The 26,209-nt window shown below is 46.4% G+C and overlaps 1 protein-coding gene across 1 annotated transcript; it reads left to right on the forward strand.

Moving 5' to 3' along the window:
- The first annotated feature begins 372 nt into the window (after window positions 1-372).
- LOC105517596 lies at window positions 373-9,518 on the forward strand. Its single transcript, XM_011950174.1, is given in 4 exon segments — window positions 373-509; window positions 3,780-4,110; window positions 8,866-9,082; window positions 9,085-9,518. Coding segments are annotated over 4 exon segments (1,119 nt in total).
- The last annotated feature ends 16,691 nt before the right edge of the window (window positions 9,519-26,209 follow it).

The following is a 26,209-nucleotide window of genomic DNA, read 5'->3' on the forward strand; positions in this document are numbered from 1 at the left end:
AGCTTCAGATTGAAGGGGTCCTGCCCCAGGGAAAGAAAACCTCAACTTTCCACTGAAGTTCTATGTGACTGGAGGTCATTCATCTTGACTTTTTTGGAACCATAATATCCTGTATACTGATTTGGTCCTTTTGTAAAGCATTGCCTTCTCAGTGATGATTCCCAGGATATCCCTAAGAAAGTTTCAAAGGCAAAGGCCTTCTTGCACCTTGCATCCTCTGTAACTCTGAGCCTGCTCTTTGGAGTAGTGGGTATTGGGCTGCTACTCCTTGGTGGGGAAAGCAAACAGGCTGACAGATCAGCAGGGTGACCAAAGCTGCATACCCTCCAAGATGTGATCCAGCCCGGAGCAGAGCCTGGCCCCAGGGACTGCATGGCCCACACTCCTAGGCTCGGAACATTTCAGACTCATGCTGACTTGGCTCTGGAGCTGGCTGTAGCCAGCTGGGACACTGAACCCTTTGCTTGTTCTGTTGACAGCCCTGAAGAACTGGAGCCCTTTGCCTTTGGGTGAAGTCTAAATTTAGCCCTAAAGAAGTTGCCTTCCCATTTTGCTGGAGAAAAGCTCTTTTCACAGGAATGGGCCTCTGCTTTGATTAAGTGGGAGGACCCACATCTGGGAATACATAAACTTTATTGTCCTTGGATGACAAAACGGTTTCCTTGCCTACTGGTTTTCCGCCTTTTTAGCCTGGGGTGTGATCATCTATGCTTATGACTGTGTTGGCCGGGGCAAGTCGTTTGGCTGTGGCCAGGGCTCCTGACCCTGAGCCTAAGCTGGAGTCAACACCTGGGGATGTTGTCTTGTCCCCACTTCACCTCCTGAGGCCCAGCTCTGTGGCTACAGATGTGACAGAAATCAGGAGTCTGGGTCTCTGTGAATGATCCCGGGAGAACATGAGGCCCAGGTTTGTACACCCTTGGACCAGATCCTAGGCTGGCAGGAGGCCTGAGACATCCCAGGGCTTTCCCGTAAGGCTTCAGGGTCCAAGGCCCCAGTGCACACCCTGAGTCCATGCTAGAGTGAACACAAGACTTCCATCTTGAAAAGACACCAGCCCTAAGGGGTTCTTTGGGAATGGCTTCTAGAATCCCTCCTGGCCCAGAATAGGCCCCTTCGGCGATTCCCTGCCCTAGAGCCCCCCCTGCCATTTTCATCTTGTTTGAATTCTCTGGGGAGTTGTTGAGTGAATATTATCTTAAAAGTCAGTTCCCCTAGGGCACGTTCAGATCCCTTTTGATCCATGTTTCCTTTGCTGTTCAATGATGCAGGATCTGGTTACCTTGTCCATGTAAGAACTTCTGAAATGTAGGGCAAAGAGCACTGGATCTGGACTCAGAACAGCTGGGTTGCTGGGTGGTCTGGCTTTATTGCTTATTTGTGGTATGACATTGGGCAAGGTACCTTCTCCGAGCATCTGTTTCCTTGTCTGGAAAACGGTAATAATAAGACCATATTCACAGCTTTGCTGTCAGCAACAAGTGAGAAGATCTTACACATTTTCAAATGCTCTTTGTAAAAGTAGATTGTATTCTCTATTAAGTAATCTTGGCTGGTAGTAAACATTTGCTTGGATTTCACTGGTTCCTTCCACCCCATGGAAATCTCTTTTCTCTCAAAGAGTCCCTTAAAGGACACTGGGAGCTTATTAGATCAAGGGAACTCCTGCTTTGTTTGGACCCTTCTGTTTCCACTTTTGTTGGCTCTCTTGAATCTCACTTTGTTTTCTGAAGAATGATGATGAGGAGGACCAAGATGTCATGACCTTTTGGATTGGTTCAGCCGACGTTTTGCTAAATATCCATAAGCAGATTCTGTCTGGCCTGTCTTTATAGTTCAGTTTCTTGATCTGTAGAATGGATACTAAGGTACTCATAAGCAGGTCGTGAGAAATGATGTAGTGGGAACTCAGAGAGGCAAACTGTAATCATTTCAATGCTGTGGTCATTATGCAAGTCTGGCATATTTTCTGATCAGAGCCTAGCATTTGGCCATGTTTCCACGCTCTTCTGCACAGCACTCAACAGTAAATATGCAGTATCAAGTTTTCCCATTTAATAAGAATTCATGGGATAGAAAGCAATTAGGTTAAGTCTAAAAGAAACTAGGCTCTGGACAAGGAAGAATTGGAGGGATACCCTCTTGCTGTAATTTTCCAGGATGCCCTGGACATCCCCCAGAAGTCGTTAGTATGGAAAGATCTCAGGAACATTTTATAAGCTAGTAAAACAATGCTTGAGGGGTGGTAGATTCTTTAGAATTTATCCGCATGGCTGACGTCACCCTCTCAGCACAGGGAGCCAAACTGTCTCGATGTCTGTGGCCCGTTTCTGAAATTATTTCCCAGTAGTTAATCCCAAGTGACCCTTAAGACCACTTCCCTGTCAGAAATTGTTGGTTTGCAATGAGAAGTGGTCTTTTCTGGGCCAATGAAGCTCATGCTTCCAGCTGAAATCGAAGGGAAATTGATGGCTTCTCTGGCTGAGGACTTCACCCCTGCAGACCCATGTCTGGACTGCCCAAGCTTCCTGGTTTAAGTCTCTTTGCCTCCACTAGTTGTAGTGACTGTCATCCTCACTAGCTGTACCCCTGCACGGGGGGCCAGCATGATTTTTGGCTCCCTGCTTATAGGACTGGAATGTGGCTCCCTTCTGCAGTAGACAGGGAAGCAGCTTGATGTCTGTAGAAGCTTGTTTAGCCTCCAGCTTTGTGGTAGTTGACGATGTCACATCATCTTTCCTAAGTTTTAGTTATTGCAAAATGGTGTTTATTTTTATTTGGGGATTTGGAGGGAAAAGAGAGAGCAAGAAAGAAAGAAACTAATGAATATTTACTGAGTACTTACTATACACCAGGCACTGTGCTTAAACATTTTAATGTACATGATCAATTAGTTCTTAAAACAACTCTCTAAGATGGGACATTACAAATTTCATGTTATGAATCTGGAAACTAAGGTTTGGAGAGATAAAAATGAAATGAAGAGTTATGCCATGCAATAGACTGAATGTTTACGTCCCTATAAAATGCATATGTTGAAACCCCTAGAACTGATGGTATTAGCAGGTGCAGTCTTTGGAAGGTGATTAGGTCATGAGGAAGAAGCCTTCATGATTGAGCTTTATAAAGGTCTTGCCCCTTCTACTGTGGGAGGACAAAGCAGACACGTGCCTATCTATGAATCAGGAAAGAGGCCCTTACCAGACATGGAATTGGCCAGTGCTTTGGCCTTGAACTTCCCAGCTTCCAGATCTGTGAGAAATAAGTTTCTGTTGTTTATAAGTCACCCAGCTTATGGTATGTTGTTATAGCAGCCTGAATGAGCTAAGGCATATGGCTTTTCTTGGATTGAGGGTTGACTTCTCAATAGAGGTGGTGTCATGTTGTGCTGGGAAGATTGGGACAATGATTCCAATGGCACAGTACCAGGGACCCACTGGGATCCTACTTGACAGGTCCAGTCCTATCAAGAGGCCAACGTGAGGCAACCCAAAAGCATGATGGGGTTTTCTAGGCAAACCACTCTCCCACTTAACCCCGTTGCCCCAAACATTGCCATTCCTCACCTCTGTGACAGGGTGACTCTTCAGAGACCAGCGGCTCCCAGAAGCCGCTACAGATCCCCAGTGCTGGGAGCCAGCAGTGTTCTCAGATCTTTATGTTGTCCAGACCAGCCTCGGGAACCAGGCCCCGCTCTCCAGCTGGCCAAACCCTGGGGGTGACTCATCTGGCCCTTGAAGCTGTGCATCAGCACGTCCTTCTGCCTGCTGCTGCCTCAGTGTGACCACAGCTGCCTCAGGGGATGGTGGAGGCTGGCTCCTGACCCAGGCTGCTGGCAGGGAGTGTCCTGGAGGCCGTGCGCTCAGCCAGCATGTCCCCCTCATTCCACCAGCCCTGCCCACCTTCCTCGCCTGCAGCTCAATCCCCATGACTAAGGGTGTGGAAGAGGATTCCTTTTTCCACAAGCCCGTGACTGAGCTGGGACAGGAGGGATCTGCAGTCCCCCTTTACTCAGAGACAGCAAAGATTTTTATCCCCCAGAGACAGGAATCCCCCGGCTGTGAGGTGGTAAGCCTGGGGAGCGGCTGCCGCCGGCTGTCCTCAGGAAAGGTCTGCCACTCTCCGACCTGCTGTTGACCTGAACTCCAGGGACAGCCACTCCCCTGCTATTTGCTCCTGCAGACAGAGAGTGGGACAGATGACATCATGGCACTTTTTGGAGTGCTGAAGTGAAGTTTTGACAAATTCCAAGGGACATCAAAGTGCAGAACAACAGCCAATACATCATAGCCTGTCACCAGGGCCCCCACCCCTGATTATCACATTAAATCAGCCGGTGGGCACATTTCAGCTGAAACTCAACAGACACCTACTGGAACTCACAGCTTCTCCTTCCAGAGTTCAACAAATATGGCAATGGTTACATTTTAAAATCTGTGTTTTCTATTCTACATTCAGTCTCTCTCTTTCACACACACACAGACACACACACACCATACACACACACACACACACACACACACACGTTACTAACTAAAAAACAGAAGCATTTGCTAGAAAATACCAGATAACTGGGATTATGTTGTGCAGTAGAATAGAATGCTGATTTGGATTCTAATCCTAGCTCTGTCACTTAATAGCTCAATATCTTTAGCAAGTTAGTTAACACCTCTGAGCCTTAATTGTCTCAGGGTAAAATAAGGACAATAACATTTCTCTTTCCAAAATTGTGAGCATTGGTTGGGAGAGCAGTTCAACCTTAGGTCTTGCCTGGTAACTGTGGACCATGTTTGCTAGTCATAAAGTTTTGTATTTATTTCTTGATGTGTTTATTGTGTGTTCCTTTTTGAACATAAGAAAGATAAGACATTATTTTCTCCCCCAGGTTTGCTGAGAAGTGCTTGTGGGTGAGCTGAGGGTAGGGCATCTATGGCTCGGGTTTCAGGCTATGGGGGAAATATGTGCTGGGCTGTTATTTCCCTGGGTAAATTCTCATTGGGGGAGGGAGCAGAAGGTAATTTCAGAAAGAGCTTGTGTTGATCTTTCGAACTGTTTCTCCCAAACTCTGGAGTATCCAAAGAAAGCAGGGTTATCTGCCAGAATGTCTCAGAAAGATAGCAGGCATGTGAATTCTACACTAACAATAGGGCATAAGAAATTTCATGTTTCTTGTGTTACTTTCAGCTAAATTTGATATGCTACTGTAGCCATCCTGCCAGGGTGGTAGGAAATTTGGTTGCAGACCTTCCTGTAATGACCTTTCCTCTCAGTTCCTGTGGACATTCACCCAGATCATTTGGATAGAGTCCTCTGGTCTTCGGTTCACAGGGGTGACTACTGATGTGTTCATTTGCTAAATCCTCATGCTCCTGGAAGGCTGGTGGCTCCACCATTCCTTGGCAGAGCTTTATCATTGCTACAATTTCTCCCTAAGGCCCTGCTGCCTCCCGAGGATTGCCAGAGAAGGAGAGCCTTCACACCTAGGATCACAGCTCCCTTCCCTTCCAGTCCTGGGGGAGGCACTAGAATCCTTTGAAGGCTCCCTTTTCTATCAGTACTGTCTCCTTCTTCACCTTTTGGAGAAGATGAAGGGTAATCTCCCTTAAGAGAGCCTGTGGAGACACAATGATGGCCTCTGTTCCTTAGGAGTGGGGGAAAGATAAGTTATCTAGGTTAACTAGGATTAACTAATTCTGTTACTGAGATGGGTGACAAGATGGGATTGGGGAATTTGTTTGGGGACTCAGTGAGGACATGCAGGAGACAGATGTAAAGAATCACATGTGAAATGGACAGGGTTCTGATCCCTCTAAAATATCTGTTGCTTTCCTTCTTCCACTTCGACCCCTGCCCCCACCATAATTATTCTGTCTGTTTTTGGAGACAGAGTCTTGTTCTGTTGCCAGCCTGGAGTGCAGTGGCGTGATCTCGGCTAACTGCAACCTCTGTCTCCCGGGTTCAAGAGATTCTCCTGCCTCAGCCTCCTGAATAGCTGAGACTACAGGTGTGTGCCACGATGCCCAGCTAATTTTTGCATTTTTAGGAGAGATGGGGTTTCACTATGTTGGCCAGGATGGTCTCGATCTGTGGACCTCGTGATCTGCCTACCTCAGCCTCCCAAAGTGCTGGGATTACAGGCGTGAGCCTGTAATATCTTTAGTATTCTAAAGATAGAAGAAGCCAATTCTTCTATCTTTAAAAGGTAACCCAGGTTGGGAGGGAAGGCTGGGAGCACAGTAGAAGACAGAACTACTTTGTTTAGCCCCAGAACCAGCAGCAGATACTCCCTGCCAATCACACGGCACTCACCTCTTTGTGTAAATTTAGAAGGTACTTGCCCAGGACAATCTGGCTTGACTGTCACAGACATCCTGCAAGGAAAGTGGGGCAGGGGTCGTCCCATTTTCCAGATAAGGAAGCTGAAGCTGACATCGATTAAAAGACTTGCCCAAAGTAACCAAGCTGTTGAGGGGCGGAGCAGCAGGACATAGCATCCAGGTCTCTTGACTTTTGCTTCAAGAGCCCACAGCCTCACTCGGTGCTTAGATGAGGCTTTGGCTCCATCCATCAGTGATTTGTGATGTTTGCCTTTTGCCAAAGAGGAGGATGGCTGAAGAGCCAGTGCCCTGGCATTCTGGACTCTTGTCAGTAGATTTTGTCTGACTCTTGCTCTGATGCTATTCTTTGTTATTTTCAGGAAGGGGAGCTAGATGTAGAATACATTTCTTTTTCTTGGTAACGTGAACAGCAAGAAGCAAGAAGAATACATTTTTTATGAGAAAATATGCTCTAGACTTTGATTCATATCTGGTGGGTCCCAAAAGACCAGGTTACTACTGCAGATTTAAGACCGTGTTGCAAATTCGGCATGCATTCAACAGGACTACCTTAGCAAGGGGAGTAATTTCATAAAATTATCAATTCAGTCTCAAAGAATAATAGCAGGAAATGTATTTCTGACTATTTAGAAGTGACTCATTATGGGACTACTTGAAAACTATATATTATTTTTATCAGTAAAAATTGCCTATGGTCAATGTTATCTCTTCACATCCAGGGATTCTAAGATCCGGTTACCCATTTCCCTCAAAGCAGCAGACAGCAAAGGCAGGGAAATGAAAACCCACCAAACTTTCTGCAAGGCTGATACCACCTCTAAACCCCACTGCAAACTGATAACACCACACCCTCCTCTGCAAATAACAGAGGGGCAGATAAGATGAACATTTTCATTCCTATTAGCAATCATTTCCAGTCAGTGAAACGGCAGAATCAGAAGAGGTTCCACAACCAGAAAATCTTGGCTGGAGTTTCACCATTAGGAATAAAACAGAAAAACTAAAGAGTGCCCCAGATAGCCTTTCTTAGGGGGCTGTGTCAGATAGATGCTTTTGAATATTTAAAACAAAGGATGGCTGAGAGTTCTGCAGTCATTTCCCAGTTAAATATCAGATGGCATAAAATATTTTTATAGAAAGTACAGGCCAGGTGCAATGGCTCACGCCTGTAATCCCCACATTTTGGGAGACTGAGGTGGGCAGATCACTTGAGGCCAGGTGTTGGAGACCAACATGGCGAAACCCCGTCTCTACCGAAAATACAAAAATTAGCCAGGTGTGGTGATGCGCACTCATCATCCCAGCTAGGACAGGAGGCTGAGGCAGGAGAATTGCTTGAACCCGGGAGGCGGAGGTTGCAGTGAGACGAGATGGCACCACTGCACCTCCAGCCTGGGTGACACAGTGACACTCTATCTCAAAAAGAAAAAGAATACATAATCCACTTTTCATTAGCTGGTATTTGGCCTCACCAAGGTGAAGCAGGAAAATGAAATTCTATCTGTATCAGCCAGATTCTCTCAGACTCAGGTATTCACTGCACTGCACAAGGGACCCTGGTCTCCAGATTGTTGAGCACACCAGACTAGTGAATGCCCTTCCGAAAGGGCCAGCATGCAGCAGGGCTTCCCATCAGAGAACTGTGGTCCCAGCCAAGGCAGCTCTCAGGGCTTGCTCCACCACTCTAGGGAGGCGGCCCAGATCTGTCTCTCCCAAACAATGCCTGGGTTTGACACTTCCTGAGAAAGCAGAGATTGTTCTCTTTGTATGCCACGGCTCTGGAATGCAGCTCTTCCTGTAAGGAAGACAATGGTCTTTATGGGAAGGCTAGGACTTGCAGGAGGTAGGATTTGAACAGCAGAGCTGGGAGCTAGCTTTGCTGCTGAGGGAAATGGTGGGCACAGAACCCCCACGGTGGGCGAGTTGGGGTGTGGGTGTGCCTGTGGGCTGGCAGGTGACTCTGCCTGGAGCATTGCAGGGGTGAGGAGGAGATCAAGGAGTTAAGAAAGGTAGCCTAGGGGGAGGGGCCCAGAGTTTTCAACACCAGCCTTAGGAATCTGGGACATATGTACTATCCTTTGCCATTCAAAATGTGTCCTGGGACCAACGGCATCTTTGGACTTGAAAGCTTGTTAGATACATAGAAGCCTGGGCTCACCCCAGGCCTGCTGAATCACAACCTGCATTTTAACAGGACCCCCAGGAAATTTCTGTCCTCCTTCAAGCACTGCTCTAGGCTAAGAGAAAGCACGAACAATTTTTAGAGCTGGGAGTAAAGTGATGGGAGGAGTGTTTGGGAATGAGGGTTAGAGAACACTCACTTGAGAGTTCCGCAACGATGCAGGCATGAGCAGCGAGAGTGAAGGAGGGGGCAGGGGCAAGGGAGACAGGTCTTTCCCCACAAGCCACAAGGCCCGAGGCACACCTCCCGCCCTGCCTCCACCTCAGGTGGCAGGAATCTTGTTGGTGATCCGTCCAGACATTGTGTGTTCTGGAAGTGGACATCCCGGCATCTGTGTTTTTGAAGTCAGATTTCATTGCTGTGGTTTCTACGCCTGACCCCCCGAAGTTTTCGCTCCCGTTGCCACAGGGAGCCGGGAGAGCACAGAGCGCTGCTGCCGGTGCCCTGCAGCCACACAAACATGCTCCTGCTCCTGGCGGAGCCAGAGCTGCTGGGAAAGACATTTCGGAAGTTTCCTGTGGTTGCAACAAATTGTTCAAATCTGCACTGGAGCACCGCTGTGACTTTTCTCCATCTTAGGGCAACCAGCTCCTGAAACTGGAAACTCCCCAGCATCTCCTCACCCTACCCCACAGGCTGTCCTTGTGGAAGGAGGTGGGGGGGAGGGGGTTGTCCGGAATGCCTGGCCTCTCTGTCCACCCATGGGTGGTGCAGACTCAGTTTCCCATGCATCTTGCCCCAGGGAGGAGGTGGGGGTTCCTTCCATAGAGATGGTGAAGAATAAGGGAGGTAATGATCATCTTGATCATCTCTGGGATCCAGTTAAATCTGCGTCTGCAGGCAGAAAGAGGCTGGGGGACATGGAGAGAGTGATCAACTGGAAGATTCTAGGGTCCTCAATTTTGAAAGGTGACATGATACCCTGGAAAGGGCATGAACTTAGTTGTCAGTCCGTCCCTGCCTTTTCCAATCAAAGCTGAGTGGCCACGGCAAATTAATGATCATCTCTGAGTTTCAGTCTCCTGTCTAAAATGAGGTGATAATAGCTTCTCGAAGGTTGTGAGGCCCTGAACATGCTGCCTGGCACACAGATGGCTAATCAATATTTTCCTAACCTTCCCTTCTCTGAAGTCGCTACCGCTCTCCTCCTGGGGTCTTGCAAATAAACTTCTGAATTAAATAGTTCCTGCCTGGTAGTTGGTATCAACTGAAGGAAGACAAGTCTGGAATATGACATTTTGAAATTGAAGGCTACATTTAAAAATAAATGTAACCATTGGCTTTCTGGAAGCATGAAATGAAACCAGAGCGCTTTCTGGAAGGGAGTCTTTTGGGGCTTCCTTCGATGAACAGAATGGAGTGTAATTAGTTATTTGATAGCAAATGGGTTCTCTCAAGACATAAATACAATTTAAAGCAGTTTGTTCTAGGGTCTACAGTTTCAGCATTGCTCACTGCATTCATGTTTCTACCCTTAACTTGCCAAGTAAACCCATAGTTTGTTAGTTCAAACACTAATCTCTGATCAGTCTCATTTATTCTAATTTGTTTTCACACAATGGCTTCCACAACTCAAGGTATTTTCTATTCTTTGTTCTCTGGAGACTGAGAGGTTATCAGTTGTGGAAAGGCTTCCACAAGTTTTCCTCTAATATAGTCCTGGGGAATACAGAAGCCTCCTCGAATGAATGGTTGGACTCACCTTTTCCCAGGACCATAAAGGTATATATTTTTGTTTCCTGTCCTAAACACAGTGTAACTCACTCCTCGTTTTTCCTGGGAGATTGTGGTAATACGGAGAGGCCTGGGGGGTCTCTGGGATAAAGCAACTTGTAAAACGACTATGAGGGGATTCCAGATCTGACTTAATCAACGTTTCTCAAGATCTGTAGACCAATAAAAGTGTTTGCTTTCTTACCACATTTCCACCGGCTGATTTATTTCTCTTACTTGGCTGAAGCTGTCGCTGCTCAAAGCAGTTCATTTGTCAGGTCGAGAGAATTACAATGCACAGGACCTCTTGCTAGTGCTATCTCAGTTTATAAATTTCACGAATCACAATTTATTGCGGTGCACCCCACAGAGTCTCCTATTAATAAATTGTGGCTCATCAGCAAAAGCACGTGTCCATGGCTCGCTTAGACATAGGCTTAGGGTCCTGGAGCGGCCGCACAGGCTGCATGTGGCCAACACACAAACGTAGCCGGGCCGCCTCCCGCAGCCTCTGTCTGAGTCTCCCTTTACTTGCAATGACTCTCTGCATGGCCTGGTTTCTTGTTTTCACCTCTGCAGGGATGCCATGTAAAGGAGGCCAGACACCACCTGTGTATGTTTGTGTTGTGGTGGGGAGGGCGGGGCCATAGGAAGAACTTAATTCCTTCCAAAATCTACAGATTTCTCCCTAATTGATTTCATCAACCTGTGGGTACAGAGTTTCATTAATAATGCAAACCTTTTGTTCACTGACTCTTTTCCATCCCAGCCACCAGCACCACCTCAGCTAGAGCTTTCTGGGCATTCTTGGGGTTTTTCACATGCTCTCAGAAGCGAGTCCAGTAGCAACTTGCCCAAGTAGTCAGCTGGGCTCCTCCAAGGCATCTTCCATTTCCTTCCTTCCACCTGTGCTGGCCTCTTCTGCTGGGTGTGTGCAGTTCCCACGGGACATTCTATATCTTCCACTCTCTCTGTCTGCTACTGACACCTAGGTCCCGACTAGGGGCTGCATTTTGCTCCCCCAAATCCATATGTGAAATCCTAGCCCTCAGTACTTCAGAGTGTGACTGTATTTGCAGAGAGGGCCTTTAACATGTAATTAAGGTAAAAGGAGTTTGTTAGGCTGGTCCTTAATCCCATGTAACTGATGTTCTTATAAGGAGAAGAAATATGGGCCCAGACACACACAAAGGGAAAGGCCATATGAAGACACAGGGAGAAGACGCTCACCTGCTAGCCAGGGACAGGGTCCTCAGAAGGAACCAGCCCTACCTTGGAAGAAGTTGACATGCTGATCTCAGACTTCCAGCCTTCAGAATGGTGAGAAAATATATTTCTGTTGTTGAAGTCACACAGTCTGGTACTTTGTCATGGTCTTCCCAGGAAACGAGTACAATCTGCTACCAAGAAATGTCTGGCACCTTCATGACGACCAGCTGGGTACCGGTGGATGTCAAGTCAGGGATGACAGCTTGCAACTTCTGCTGATGCTTGCCCTCGGAGGAGCCCCCAGACCCTGCTGTTTGTGCCAATGTCATTCAGTGTTTGTGGAGTAGCCCAGGGGTCCCCAACCCCCGGGCCATGTATCGGTACCAGTCTATGGTCTGTGGCCTATTAGGGGCAGCAGGAAGCAAGTGTCAGGTGAGTGAACCTTACTGCCTGAGCTCCTCCAGATCAGCTCACCCACCGCATTAGATTCTCATAGGAGTGTCAATCATTTTGTGAACTGCGCATGCGAGGGATCTAGGGTGCATGCTCCTTATGAGAGTATAATGTCTGATGATCTGAGTTTCATCCAGAAACCATTGCCCCCTGCGCCCCTAGTCTGGAAAAATTGTTGCTTTCCCTCCCTGCATGCGCCCTGTGCTCTAGTCACTCTGGAGTCATTATCCCAGAAGCAATCATGACTTTCAGTTCGAGCGAGAGGCTGGGGTCATTCAGGGGACCCGGGAATCACAGTGATCCTATGTGGTGGGAGCTGGAGCTGTGGAGGAGATGGTCACTGACTGGAGATGCCACTGAAGGCTGAGAGAGGAGGGAGGAAGGTCCCTGGCTGCTCTCTTCCTCCCGCCCTCAGGCTCTTGCCAGTGTCTCCTTGGCTGAGCCCTGCTGGGATCTGGGGCAGCTGGGGAAACACAGCCTGCAGGGGTCAGCTCCTGCCATAGAGAGTTGAGCAGGAAATGGATGAGGAGTGGTTCTCGGGGCAAACAGGCCCAGGACTAGGATTCCTTTCATAGCTGTCTATTAGTTTCTTGTGGCTGCTGCAGCAAATGACTAGACACTTGGATGGCTGAAACAGCAGACATTTATTCCTACAGTTCTGGAGGCCAGACATTTAAAATCAAGGCATTGGCAGGGCCGTGCTTCCTTTAGAGGCTCCAGGGGAGGTCCTTCTATGCCTCTTTCAGGCTCTGCTGACTCCAGGTGCACCTTGGCTGGGGCTGCATCACTCCAATCCCTGTCGCCTCCTGCACGTGGCCTTCTCCTTTGCTCTGTATGTCTCTCCTCTGTGTGGCGTCTTTCTCTATGTGTCATTGGACTTAGGGCCCACCCAGACTGCAAAGATCCCTTATCCAAACAAGGCCACATTCACAGCTTTTAGGGCTTAGGATGTGGGCATATCTTTCGGGGACCACCATTTCACCCACTGCAACCTCCTTAATTTTGCTCAAGCTGTTCCTTCAACCTAGTGGGCCCTACCCTCCTCCTTCTAGAAAAATCCTCAAGTCTCCTCTCAAGTGTCACTTTCAGCGTGAAACCTTGCCTGAACTACATGATCAGACCCACTTACCATCTCTCCTGGGCCCCCATAGTTCCTTGTTCTTGTGCATGGCAATTATCACCTTGATAGTCCACTGGCAGCTCCTCAAGGGCAGAGCAGGGCCTGTGGCCTCTGCTCCAAGGTCCAATGTCACATCTCAGTTCCTTTCTTCCATGAGGACCAAGACCCTTTTGTCTGGGCTCCAGTATTCTCTTCTTGTTTTGGGTCAAAACAGCTTCCTTACACCCTCCTGAGCCTCACATGGCTCTGCCCTGCGTCTGCTGGACACTCGCTAGGCACCTCATAAGTCTGGGATTTGTCTTCAGTTTGCCTGAATCCCCCTCCTTCCTGGACCTACATCACACATGGCTGCCCAGAGCAGTCCTCATTAAGAAGTACAGCTGTTGACGAAGTCTTGTCAGAAACAAGCACGGTCAGGACCAGAAGTGGGGAAAGAAACATTCAATTTCAATTGTCACAATACTTCTGGTAGAGGAATTTGATCTGGAATTGGGATAAAGAATGGGGCTATACCCTAAAAATTCATTTAAAGCTGGTAGGTGCTTTCCTTTAACAAGTAATTATTGTATTTTGTTCTACTAAGTATTTTAAAAGCCTCCTAAAGTCCTGTAGAGATAAGCTTTGGTAACCTGGAACACTTGGGAAATGGGGAGCACTATTCTTTTAATTTTATGGTAACCAAAACCCCCTTTTGGGTTTTAATTCTTGATGTAGTTTTGCCTTAACTCCATATATCTTTTCTGTTTTAGGAAGCAGAGCAAACGGGATGCACGCTTTTTGCTCATGCAGTAGAGGACTAGGGCTGTAGCTTTGGAACTTGAGCTGAACAATCTTGGGTCATGACCTTAATAAAATATTAACCAGGTGCAGTGGCTCTTGCCTGTAATACTAGCTCTTTGGGAAGCTGAGGCAGGATGATTGCTTGAGTCCAGGAGTTCAAGACCAGCCTGGGCAACATATATACATATACATCATATACATATACATATACAAAACTTAGCAAGGCATGGTGGCTGTAGTCCCAGCTACTTGGGAAGTTGAAGCAGGAGGATTGCTTCAGCCTGGGAGGTCGAGAATGCAGTGAGCCATAATCGTGTCACCACATTTCAGCATGGGCAGCAGAGAGAGACACTGTCAAAAAAAAATCCTTTTTTTTTTTTCTGTTTTTTCGAGGCGGAGTCTCATTCTTGTTGCCCAGGCTGGAGTGCAATGGCATGATCTCGGCTCACTGCAACCTCTGCCTCCTGGGTTCAAGCAATTCTCCTGCCTCAGCCTCCCGAGTAGCTGGGACTATAGGCATGCACTACCTTGCCTGGCTAACTTTGCATTTTTAGTAGACACTGGGTTTCTCCATGTTGGTCAGGCTGATCTTGAACTCCCAACCTCAGGTGATCTGCCCACCTCGGCCTCTCAGAGTGCTGAGATTACAGGCGTGAGCCACCGCACCCGGCCAAAAAAAAATCCTTTTTATCAAATTGTTTTTTGGGGCATTTTTTTTTTCTCCAAAAGTGGAGGACAGAAGACAGCCAATTTAACTAAGGTTTCTTTTCCTGATGTCTAATTAATTTTGGCTTTTTTATGAAGTGCTAAGAATAATTTCTGAGCAGTAATCAATTGCATCTCTATAGAGGACAGAGAGTATTATAAATATTGCCATAAGAAAAAAGTTTTGGCCACTTGTCTATGTTTCTTCTATTTGGCTGCTGGCAGTGTTAGGGGTGTGTGTGTGTGTGTGTGTGTGTGTGTTTGTGTGTGTGTGTTTGTGTGTGTGTTTGTGTGTGTGTGTTTGTGTGTGTGTGAGTGTGTGTGTGTGACTAAGTGCAGGTGCAACTGAGTTAACCTAAAGTGAATAAACCCTACAATGGAGTGAATGGGAAAAGCAGTGGATTAAATGTCAGAAAGCCAGGATTTTTTATCCTTCTCTTTATTACTTACCCGTGCTATGACCTTTGGCAAGCACATTTAGCATGTCTATTTTCTCATTTAAAAATGGGAGTAGTTCTTATCTCAACCTGCCTTATGGGATTACCATGGGAATGCAATCATACGGTGTGAAAACGCTTCATAAAGAAAGCACTGTACAGACTTCCTATGGCATTACTGTGACACCGAGTTCTGGGAAGAAAAGTGGAGGGTTTTCTAGAGGACCACTCTTGGTCATTTGTCTTATTGCCATTTTCCTTCCCAACACCAATCCTGCTTTTGTCTCACCTGGTTTGTGCGTTGGGCTAATCACCTGCAGGCTGCTGTGTCATGGTCTCATCTCCAGCTTTGCTCCTCCCCCTCCCTTGCCTCTTCTTTCTACAGCCAGCCCTGCGCTGCTAGCCGGCTCCACCCTGGTACACAGCCATTTGTTATGTTCCAGGAAGAAGCTAAACTCTGCTCCCTTTCACCCAACATAAAACCTTGATGTCTCCCTTCTGTCGAAAAAAACAGAGGATTAGACGCCAGAGAGACACTATATATAGTTTTTCTTTGACTGCTGGAAAAGATAAGTGTCTGACAAGAGACAGGAATTGTTTGCCTATAAATTGAGTGCCAGCAGGTTTATCACTGACCGCTGTAGATTATGTTGAGCGGAGTAATCAGAAGGAAGAATGGGAGGCTACAATAACACTGCGATAGCGGCGATTTGGACTCCACAACAAACCCTCCTTGACTTATGCACCCTGGGTGGAAAGTACTTATGTTACAAAACAACAGGAGGTCCTGGCCCCAAGTTACTTATGTGTCTCACGGGCAGTGAGGCGGTCCCTCGCCAGTCAGATTGGTAAGCTCCTTGGCTGGGTCCGATGTCACCTGAGAAGGCTGGATGGGATGGTGAGGATGGAAAGGGCTTCCTCCCACAGGGCATGGCACTGGCCCAGAGCCAGAATCCAGAAGGCTGCTGAGAAGGGCAGTAAATGCCTGGTGCAGAATAATATTTGGGCAGGGTGTTTCTTGAACCATGGGTGGCCGGTCGTTGTCTATGCTTCCCTCCTCCTGCAATCCTGGATGCTGCAGGTGATAAATAACTTCTTCAGTCCTAGCGGCGCCCAGTGTCTTCTTGGAGGACCCGGGTTGGCCCCCAGATGAGGTCACCATGAGGGCTACAAATCACATTAGTGGAGCCCGAAGGGCTCATGACAACTTCCGTGGACCCTAAGGCCTTTCTGCTTGGTTGGTGCCGCTAGTATGGTGCCGTGGTCTAGGAGGTGAGGTCCCCTCCCAGACAGTCCTGTGGATGGCAGGGAGGCACTGGCATGGCCAGGGAGCTGCGATGGCCCTCTGAGTGTGGAGCTCAGTGACGTTAAGGTTCTGCCAGCAAGCGTGCATCAGCTCCAGGAGACTCCTGCTCCCCCAGCTTGGCAGTGGGTTTGCTTTCTTGATGAATCACCCTCATGAACAAACGGATTGTCTAGAAAAGTGTCTCTTGATTATGTATGTTACTCCAATTATGCCTCATTTGTGACTCCAGTGGGCTCACAAAAGGGACAGTCTCAGTCCCCAGTTCTGCGTTCGCTGTGGGATTCTGCGGGGTGAACAGCCTCGGTACTGTAAGGCAAGACATGGTGTCAGAAGGAGGAGCCCATGATAAGTGCCTCGTCCAAAAGCCTAAAAGTTGAATTCAGTGCTCACAAACCTCCCAGGTACTCCTCACTATCTTTGAAATGAAGCCTCACCTCCCTCTCTGAAGAGGCATCAAGGCCTCAGCCTGTCTTTCCAGCCTCATCTTTTGCCATTCCCTGCCTAGGCATGCACTCCTCCAGCACTGCCCACGTTCTTTTAACTCCTCAACAGTTCAGTGCCTGTGCTCCTGGACATCACTCTTGCTACTCCTGTTTGGCTCAAACACTTTTCTTTCTGGTGAGCTTCTACTCATCCTTCAAAACCTAACTCAAGGGCACCCTTATTCTAACTTCGGGGTCCATCCATCCTCCTCACTGACACTCAGAACTACAGTGAAATATTTCCTTGTCTGTGCTCTTCAGGGCAGGTTGTTTATCTCTCTAGGGTAGGGTTTATCATCTGGCATACTAGGCGTTCATTCAAGGCCTGTTTTCCCCACTGAATACTGGACTCCTCCAGGGCTGAGATCTTGCTTGTGTAACTTTACATACTCAAAAACCAGCCATACTAGAACCTTAATTTCTTCTGAACTAAAGTAATGCACCTGTAGCAAATGTGACAAAGCCAAGTGGCGATTGCCGCTTACTCACTGAACACCTATGAGGGTGAAGTGAGATGATTCACAGAAACGCATGATCCTCTTCCACAGTACCTTATGGTACATTATGAATAAGAGTCAGATGGAGTGGCAGTGAGATGGGTGGAGATATGGTTTGGCTATGTCCCCACCAAAATCTCATCTTGAATTGTTCCCATAAGCCCCACATGTTGTGGGAGGGACCAGTGGGAGGTAATTGAATCATGGGGTCAGTCCCCCTCATGCTGTTTTTGTGATAGTGAGTGAGTTCTCCAGAGATCTGATGGTTTTATAAGGGGCTTTTTCCTCTTTTACTCGGCACTTCTGTCTTGCCTGATGCCATGTAAAACATGCCTTTCGCCTTCTGCTGTGAATATGAGGCCTCCCCAGCCAGGTGGAACTGTGAGTCCATTAAACCTCTTTTTCTTTAGAAATTACCCACTCTTGGGTATGTCTTTATCAGCAGCATGAAAACGGACTAATACAGGTGGAGATGTGGATTGAGAGCAGGGGAGAGAAGGCTGAAGATGCATCTTGTGGGAATAATCCTGTGCTTTTATTTTGATTATTTTATCTTTCATCAGAACTTTTTAACTTTTATTTTCACTATCAATAGTGTAATTGCTTGGCTGCATGTCATTGCTGAGGGGAGCAACATTGAATTGACAATCAAGACACCCAGATTCAAATCCTAGCTCTGCCATAAATCATAAATCATCTTTGTTAGGGTTTCCTTACTTGTGAAGTGGGTGACTCGGCCCAGTACCCTCTTGCTGACTAAACAGTTTTTCAGATAATGAGACAATCAACTGAAGAGTACTAGATAGATCCCACAACTTGCCAGGCATTTTGCTGGGATCTTTACATAAGTTATTTCTGAAGCTCACTCTTGGCTATGTGGTAACTCCATCATTATCATTTTGCTGGAGAGGGTTCCAAGGTTCAGAGGGTCTCCAATGGTGAGGCATTGCCTAAGTAGCAGAAACTGTGCAACTGTCTTCCAAAGTGGCGGTATCAGTTTGCATTCCCACCAGCAGTGAAGCGGCATTCCTGTTGGCCCACATCTTTGCCAGCATTGGTGTCAGTGTTTTGGATTTCAGCCATTCTGGTAAGTGTGAAGTAGCATCTCATTGTGCATCAGGGTGTGTAGCAGGGTGTGATTTAGGCTGAGCTCTAAGTGCAGAGTCAGGCAGCTATTCTCTGCCTATTGTACATTACTTGTATTTTTGATATAAGGATACACAATTTTCTGCTCCTTTTAGGTGTCATGAAAGGGCTCATGATCTCTGCAAAAACTCAGAGATACCTAATGCCATGTTTTGTTCATCTAATTTCATCAACAGAACTTTCCTCTAAATGGCCTAGGAAGTCTGTATTTAGTTTATGCTCCCCACTACTGCCAATGTGATCTTTTTCAAATAGAATCTGATCATGAGTATCCCCTCTTCAGAGCCTTCAGGCCCTCCATCAAAACTCCAATTAAAACTAAGATTTTAAATGAGAATGTCAAGGCCCCTTATGATTCAGCTCTCACATACATGTACTGTTTCTTTCACTTTTCTCTCCCCAACACCACCTCAAACCCCACCCTGCTTGTGCCACCAATGGACAAGCTGGAAGTAGCAGTGCTTCCTCTAAACCCAATATCCATACAGTGTGTGGGCTCAGTTAACTAGGCATGGATTCTCCTTATCCAAAGGATTTCCCCACAGACTTTCCTTCTCAGCCTGGCAAGTTGTTTTATTCTTGTACACCTTGTCAAGACATTATTTCTTCTTCAAAGATTTATCCAACTCTGAAAGAAATTTCTAACTATTCTCTCTTTGTGGTAGGCATGGCTAGTTGCCCAATCCACATTTCCCCCATCTCTTCTTTCTAATTTTCTGCATTAGTCATGAGTTAATCTTAACAAATTAGCCCCAAACTTCATTGAAACAGCAGTAATCACTTATGGTCTCATGCCATTTCTGAGAGTTACGAATTGCTATGGTGTGAACATTTGTGTCTCCTCAAAATTCTTATGTTGAAATTCTAACCCCCAATGTGATGGTATTAGGAGGAGGTGGGGCCTTTTGGAGGTGATTAGATCATGAGGGCAGAGCCATCATGAATGGGATTAGTGCCCTTATGAAAGAGACCCTCTTGCCCCTTGTGTCATGTGAAAATGCAGCAAAAAAGATAGCTGTCTGTGAACCAGGAAGAAGGCCCTTACTAGACACTGAATCTGCTGGCACTTTGATCTTGGACTTCCCAGCTTCTAGAACTATGATAAATAAATTTCTGCTGTTTATAAGCTACCTGGTCTATGGTATTTTCATAATAGCAGCCCAAACAGACTAACACAGAAATCCAGGAGGGGTTAGTTGTGTGATTGTAGCTGAGGGTCTCATGACATTGCATTGGGTTACAACTGGGGCTGCAGTTATCTGACGTCTTGATGGGGCTGGAAGAACTGCTTCTAAAGTGGCTTGAGCACACAGCTGATGTGTTAGTGCTGGTGGCTGACGGGATGCCTCAGTTCCTCACCACATGGACCTCTCTATACAGCTGATGGAGTGTCTTCACCACGCGGTGGCTGGCTTGTCCCAGATCTTCCTTTTTCACTGATCTCCAATTCTGTTCAGTGCAGCAATGTGCCCACTTTATAAAATTGAATTCCTAGCTCACTTGTGCCTGATGGCCCCATGACATCATTCTAGCCGATGAGGTGCATGTGGATGTCTATTGGGTGGAGCTTCCTGAACAGCTCTTAATTTTCTGGTTAAAAAAGACAGTCTCACTTGGTGCATGCCTTTTGACCTTTACTGTTAGCTGCTTTTCGTGTCCAAAACCCACATTCGATGTCTGGATGTGCAAGCAGTCATCTTACAGGCATAAAGATGAAAGTCACAAATAAGGGATGGTGGGAGGGGAAAGATAAAGGGAGTTTGAGACCTGATGGCTTAATGGAGCTTCCGGTGCTACCTCCCTGGACTGACTACACAGCTCTGCACTTTCTGTTATTTGGGAAAAATGACTCCTATTTGGTTACGTCACTGTTTCTTGTTACGTGCACCTGGACACAATCCTAGCCCCAATACATTCCTTTGTCATCTCCTGACTTCTATAATTACACAGTACATCACACTGAATTTTCATTCCTTATTAATGTGGGTTTCTTCTCAACTCTTCAGTGAAGTACTTGAGGGCAAACTTTGGGTCAGACAGCCTTGTACAGTACATTTTTATTAAATTGATGCGTTTATATTTAAAAGAGACCTTTAATAAATTCTTTGAACATTTCCCTCAGAGAATAAGCTCAATCATTCTATTGGTGATCAGCAAATCTGGTCTCATCCTGAGTTTCTTTCCCACCAGTGCCAAGACCTGGGTCAGAGAAGAGAGACATCAAAGGCAGCCAAGGGAGCGGGGAGGGAAAGACCTGTCTGATGTGAAAATAGAAGGAGGGGTCTTTCCTGGGTTGACTACAAAGAAGCACTTCTTCTGTGAAAGTGGCTGCTGGCTCACCAGGTCATTATTTTTGCCATTCACCTTGCATGGGTCAGAGGACTTGAAGATAGATTCCCGCAGCCAGAGAGTCTACAATCATTGCAAACATGACTCCAACCTGTCACTGCCCCCTGCCCCCTTTTAAAGCCTCTGCCTCAAAGGATAAGGGAAGAGCCAAAGTTGATTCCAGGGTGATGAGGTGACTAGGAGGGTGGCTTGTCATTAAGAGAAATAGGTGGTCAGGAGTGGGGCGGAGACACACAATACGGTGGGGTTTCTTCCACATCCCAGTGGTGCTGGGCAGCAGGCCAGCAGGGAGGTTGCTCAGAGAGTTGTCATGATGGAAGTGATCCCTGGAAATGTGGGGAGGAAGGGATCCCCCAAGGGGCATTTTCTGCCCCAGCAAAGCAAGGAAAGAAAGAGGAGAGGGCCAGAACTCTGGGAAATCTCTAAATGTGGGCGAATCAAGAGAAACAAATGGGATTTTTAGGGCAGTGGAACTATACGATTCTGTAGTGGTGGATGCCTGTCATTATGCATTTGTCAAAACCAATAGAATGGACAAGACAAAGAATGCACCATAATGTAAACTGTGGGCTTTAATAATTATCAGTATTAGCTCATCTATTATAACAAACATACCATGCTAATGCAAGATATTAATAATGGGGAGGTTGGCAGGGGTAGGGGGGAGTTAGGTGGAAACTCTCTGTACTTTCTGCTCAATTTTTCTGTAAACTTAAAATTGCTCTAAAAAATGAAGTCTATTAATTTAACAAAACCCACAAAAAATAGAGGAAGAAAAACAGGAAGGAGAACAAAAGGAGTTCAGTCCTGGATGCCAAAGGAGAAGAAGAGGAGGAGGAAGGCGAAGGAACGCTCTAGATGAATGGGACTGGCATCAAACCAGGAATCAGAATAGCCTCTATCAAACCACTTACTCTGTGCGACCTTGGGGAATCCACTTATTACATCTATTATGTCTGGGATTCATTATTACTGTCCTCATCCATGTAATAACTATGTAAGATACTAGAGTGTTTTCCCCAAACTTGATAAACATACCAAAATCGGTTGGTGATTTTGAAGATACTGTAATGTGACCTTCAAAATAATACTGAATCACACAGTAAGAAAGTGATCTGCTTTTCAGTTCAATTTCACACCGAATCTGGTGAAATAGAAAGTTTCAATTTGATGTTAGTATGACTCTAATGCCTTTGTAATATTTAACTGCTGAGCCCAATTTTTATTGTGATAAAATATATGTAATATAAAATACATACAATATAAAAATCACCACTTTAACCATTTTTAAGTGTACAGTTCAGTAGCATGAAGTACATTCACATTGTTGTACCATTATTACCACTATCTCCAGAACTTTTTTAAATTTTTTTAATTTTTGAGACAGGGTCTTGCTCTCCTACCCAGGCTGGAGTGCAGTAGTATGATCATAGCTCACTGCAACTTTGAACTCCTGGAAATCCTTCCATCTCAGCCTCTTAAAGTGCTGGGATTACAGGCATAAGCCACTGCGCCTGGCCTATCTCCAGAACTTTTAAATGAACCTAAACTGAAACTCTATATCCATTAAATAATCATTCTCCATCCCCCCTTCCCCAGCCCCAGACAACCACCATTAATACTTTCTGTCTCCATTACTTTGACTACGCCAGGTATCACATGTAAGTAGAATTGTGTAATACTTGTCCTTTTATATCCGGCTTCTTTCACTTCACATAATATCTTCAAGTTAATCTGTGTTGCAGCATGTGTCAGACTTTCCTATCATTTTAAGGCTGAATAATATTTCATTGTACGGATTGACCACATTTTGCTTATTCATTCAACTATCCAGGACACTTGGGTTATTTCCGCCTTTGGATTTTGTGAATAATGCTGCTATGAACATGGGCATACAAATATCTCTTTCAAGGCCCTGCTTTTGACTTCTTTGTGTACACGCCCAGAAGCGAAATTGGTGAATCAAATGGTAATTCTACGCTTACTTTTTTGAGGACCCTCCGTACTGTTTTTCACAATGGCTGCAGCATCCTCATTTGAAGATGTAATATGAATGGACTGTGGGCTCTAAGCCTTGTCAGGAAATCATTTCTGGCTAGACTTACAAAGGAAATGCTGGACACGTGGTCACTCGAGTGTCGCCCCCACTGAGTCCTCCCAAAGCCCCATTTCTTGTCTCTCCTATGGACCATTAAAGAATTCTGTGGGCACCTGGGTGTGATGCTCTGCTGAGATTCTTTTGTGGGGGGCTGGGGTGGAGCTTCCTCCTCGTGGGTTGGACAGTGGTTGGAAAGCAGTGTCTGGGACTAGGTCCTGGGAAAATTCTGGCATTTGGAGACAGGAGAAGGGTTGATATTGACCCTTGTGAGTGAGACAGGCTTCTGTGGACCTGAAAAGGCCAGGAGGAAGCCCAGTAGGTGGGGCGAGCCTTCCTCCTCTGGGTGGGAGCAGTGAGGGAAACCGGAGAGCTGACTTTCTCCAGGAGCTCAGGAGTTCACCTTCAGCCACAGGTCAGAGTCTCTGACTTTAAAATTGAACAACATTGTTTTGTTTTCACTGAATTTCTTTATACTAATGTCTCTTATTTAAGACCAATGACATTATGAATAAGAACAATATACATTTTTCTTTCAAAATAAATTTGTTAAAATAGGTGAGTCTATTTAAGAAAAATGCTTAGTAAATAACAGAGGGGCAAAAGGATATGGCAAACATTTGGAAGGAGGTACGATCATCTAGCCTGAAGTTTGGGACTGAGATATTACTTTTTTCAGAGTCATGAAGTTCAAATGACAAAATGTGTGTGAAAGTGTTTCACGAGCTATAAAGCACCCTTTGGGTATAGCACAGCATCATTTTCATGACAGAGCTGCAGGTGGTCCTGTAGAGTGGTGCGGGGAGGCAGTAAGGACTGAAGAGTAAGGGGGAGGTGGGGAATGAGGAAGACCAGGATAGGCAGGAGGTTTAACGGGTTTGGTGGTGAAGGGAAGATAGACCTGAATTTTTTTTCAAGAATGGGGACATTGAGTGTGATCTCTCACATGGAGGGGAAGCAGTAGAATCTCATCTGACAGCACACACGGGCAGCAGCGATGGTCTGGTGGGGCAGTAGAGATGGGATTATGGGCAAGACTGGGAAGGGTGTGCTTCTTTCTTAGAGGCCAGAGTTTGCTGGTTTGGCAGTGGTAGAGAGGAGAGAGGCTGGCCTGCCAATGGGCGTCCTCGGTATCCTCAGGGAAGCAGGAAGTGAGTGGGTGTGGGCAGGTCTGCAGTTCAGTCTGGATAGAAGGAAGGCTGCTGGCAGTAGGAACCTAGGGCAGCTTTCTTCACATTCTATGTGCAGAGCATCTCCTGGGCGGAGGTTTCAGAATGCAGATTCCTGGGCTCTCCCCTCTGCCTCTACTGGCAGAATGTCTAATGGCAGGCCTGGGCATTCTGGGCATAATGTTACAGTGTCCGTAACATACACTCAGAGAGGATAATGCTGGAGAACAATCAGGAGATCCAGGGGAGACACCAAGGGGAGCAAAAGAGACTGTCAGCACTTTGGTTGGAGCTAGAGTTCATCAAGGCGTTATTCCATGTATTTCACCTGGTTTTCACTCATTTGACGGGGATCTATCATGCTTTGGTGTGTCCGGTACTGTGGGAAACGCAAATAAAGGAGGTAGAGCGGAGGGGAGAGTGAGAGAGGTGAAGGCCCAGCAGCTGCTCCAGGCACTGTTTCTCCTTAGCAGAGGCTGGACTCACAGCTGGTGCTGGTTCTGAGGGGTGGTTTGACTTTGAGGAGCATGAATGGCTGGCCTTTGGTATCTAGAGAGATGAAGGGTATAGTTTCAGCCTGGACATTCAGTTTTCCCTGCCAAATCTAGGTAGACAATGACTAGAATTCTTAAGTACACAAGGGGCAGTCCAGGGTCCTGGGTGTTGAATGATTTCTATAATGCCAGCTGGCGTTTTTGCTCCGTTAGTGTGCCACAGATGGGAGAGTCACTGGTGAGCACCACCAAGGGCAGGCCTTATTCTCCTTCCTTTCTTGGGACAACATTGACCCCTCTGTTTTAAGCTGACAGAGACTTCTCCTGGTGTTGGTACTAGCCGTCTTCCAGATGAGATTAAAACCTAAAATGCACATTTAGTTTGTCTTAAAAGTATCTTACAAGCATCTTGTTGGCTGAGCTCTGTGCGCTGTAATCATGGCAGGAAATGGAATCTCGGGTTTCAGGCAGGGGCAAGTGATACAGTTTAGAGTTAGTGTTGAGGCTTGAAGACTGTAGGGTTACAACATTCAGTTGGATGTGATTCAGAGCAAGTTCGGACAGCCTTTCCCTCAGAAATTGATGCAAGGCTGCACTCTATTTGCCAGAAGGCTTGCAGGCGGTTGACTGCTAATGTGCTCATATGGAATTTAGGCAACAACACCTCTTGTCCCCTCTACACTGTCACTAAGTACACACTCCAATGCTTGTCATGCTGGCTTGGTTTCCTCTGTTCCACTGAGAACTTGGTTGTCCTTCCTCAATCTTTCCCTTCATGCCACACATGGTATGATTCTTACCAACTTTCTCTTTAGCCATACCACATCATCTATTCAACTGCAGTAGCTGCTGGGCAATTGGAGACTGTCTTTTCTTTGCCTTCCTGGCAAGAGGCCATGATGGTTCCACGTCAACGGCCCTGAGGTGGGAGGGGCCTGTTGCTTTCACCAGGGACCGTGGTACCACCACAACCTTGGTGGGTTTGATGCAACATGACGAGGTGGATGATGGAACAGGCGCCCCTAGATTGGGTCCTCTGCTGCGCGGGAGGAGTCATTAAAAGATCTGCTTTAGGAGAATCACTCTAGGCTGGGGCAGGGTCCTAGCAGAATGTGATTTCTGGTTCTAAAGGTACCCAGAGGTACAAATTTCACTCTGAAAGGAGCCAGATCTTGCTCTGCTCCAATTTGCTCTTTAGTCTTTTGGGTTGAGACAAATCTGTTCAACAGAGCCCCCTTGTGGAGAGAGACAATGTACAACTGTCTATCAAAGGCCCTGAGAAGGCCTGTAGCAAAGAAGCCCATTGCCTTTCATTCTGTATTTCCCAATATTATTAAGCCGTGGAACCTCCTTTTCTAAATTTTGCTATGTACTCCTGGGGGAACTAGTGTTCCACAAAGTACCTTCTGGGAAACACTGTTCTAAGAATTTAATAATTCCAAAACCTCCCTTGTCCTTTTTTTTTTTTTTTTTTTATAAAACCCTACATCTGGGATATACACCCTGGTGATTGGTAATCATATTCTTAAAATGAAAAAGTTAGAATGGCCTGCTTTTCCTTTCTTTAGAAACAGAAGAAAATTGAGTACATAATTAGCATATGCTAACTGCTATAACAGACAACTCCCTGAATTTTGATGATCTTAAACTACATAGATTTATCTCTCTACCATGTCACAGCTCAGTGCAGTTAGTGGGGAGCCCTCCCCTGTACAGTCATTCAGGGTTTCATTC

Source organism: Colobus angolensis, unplaced genomic scaffold (assembly GCF_000951035.1).
Source record: "Colobus angolensis palliatus isolate OR3802 unplaced genomic scaffold, Cang.pa_1.0 Scaffold302, whole genome shotgun sequence".
NCBI classification, from domain to species: domain Eukaryota; kingdom Metazoa; phylum Chordata; class Mammalia; order Primates; family Cercopithecidae; genus Colobus; species Colobus angolensis.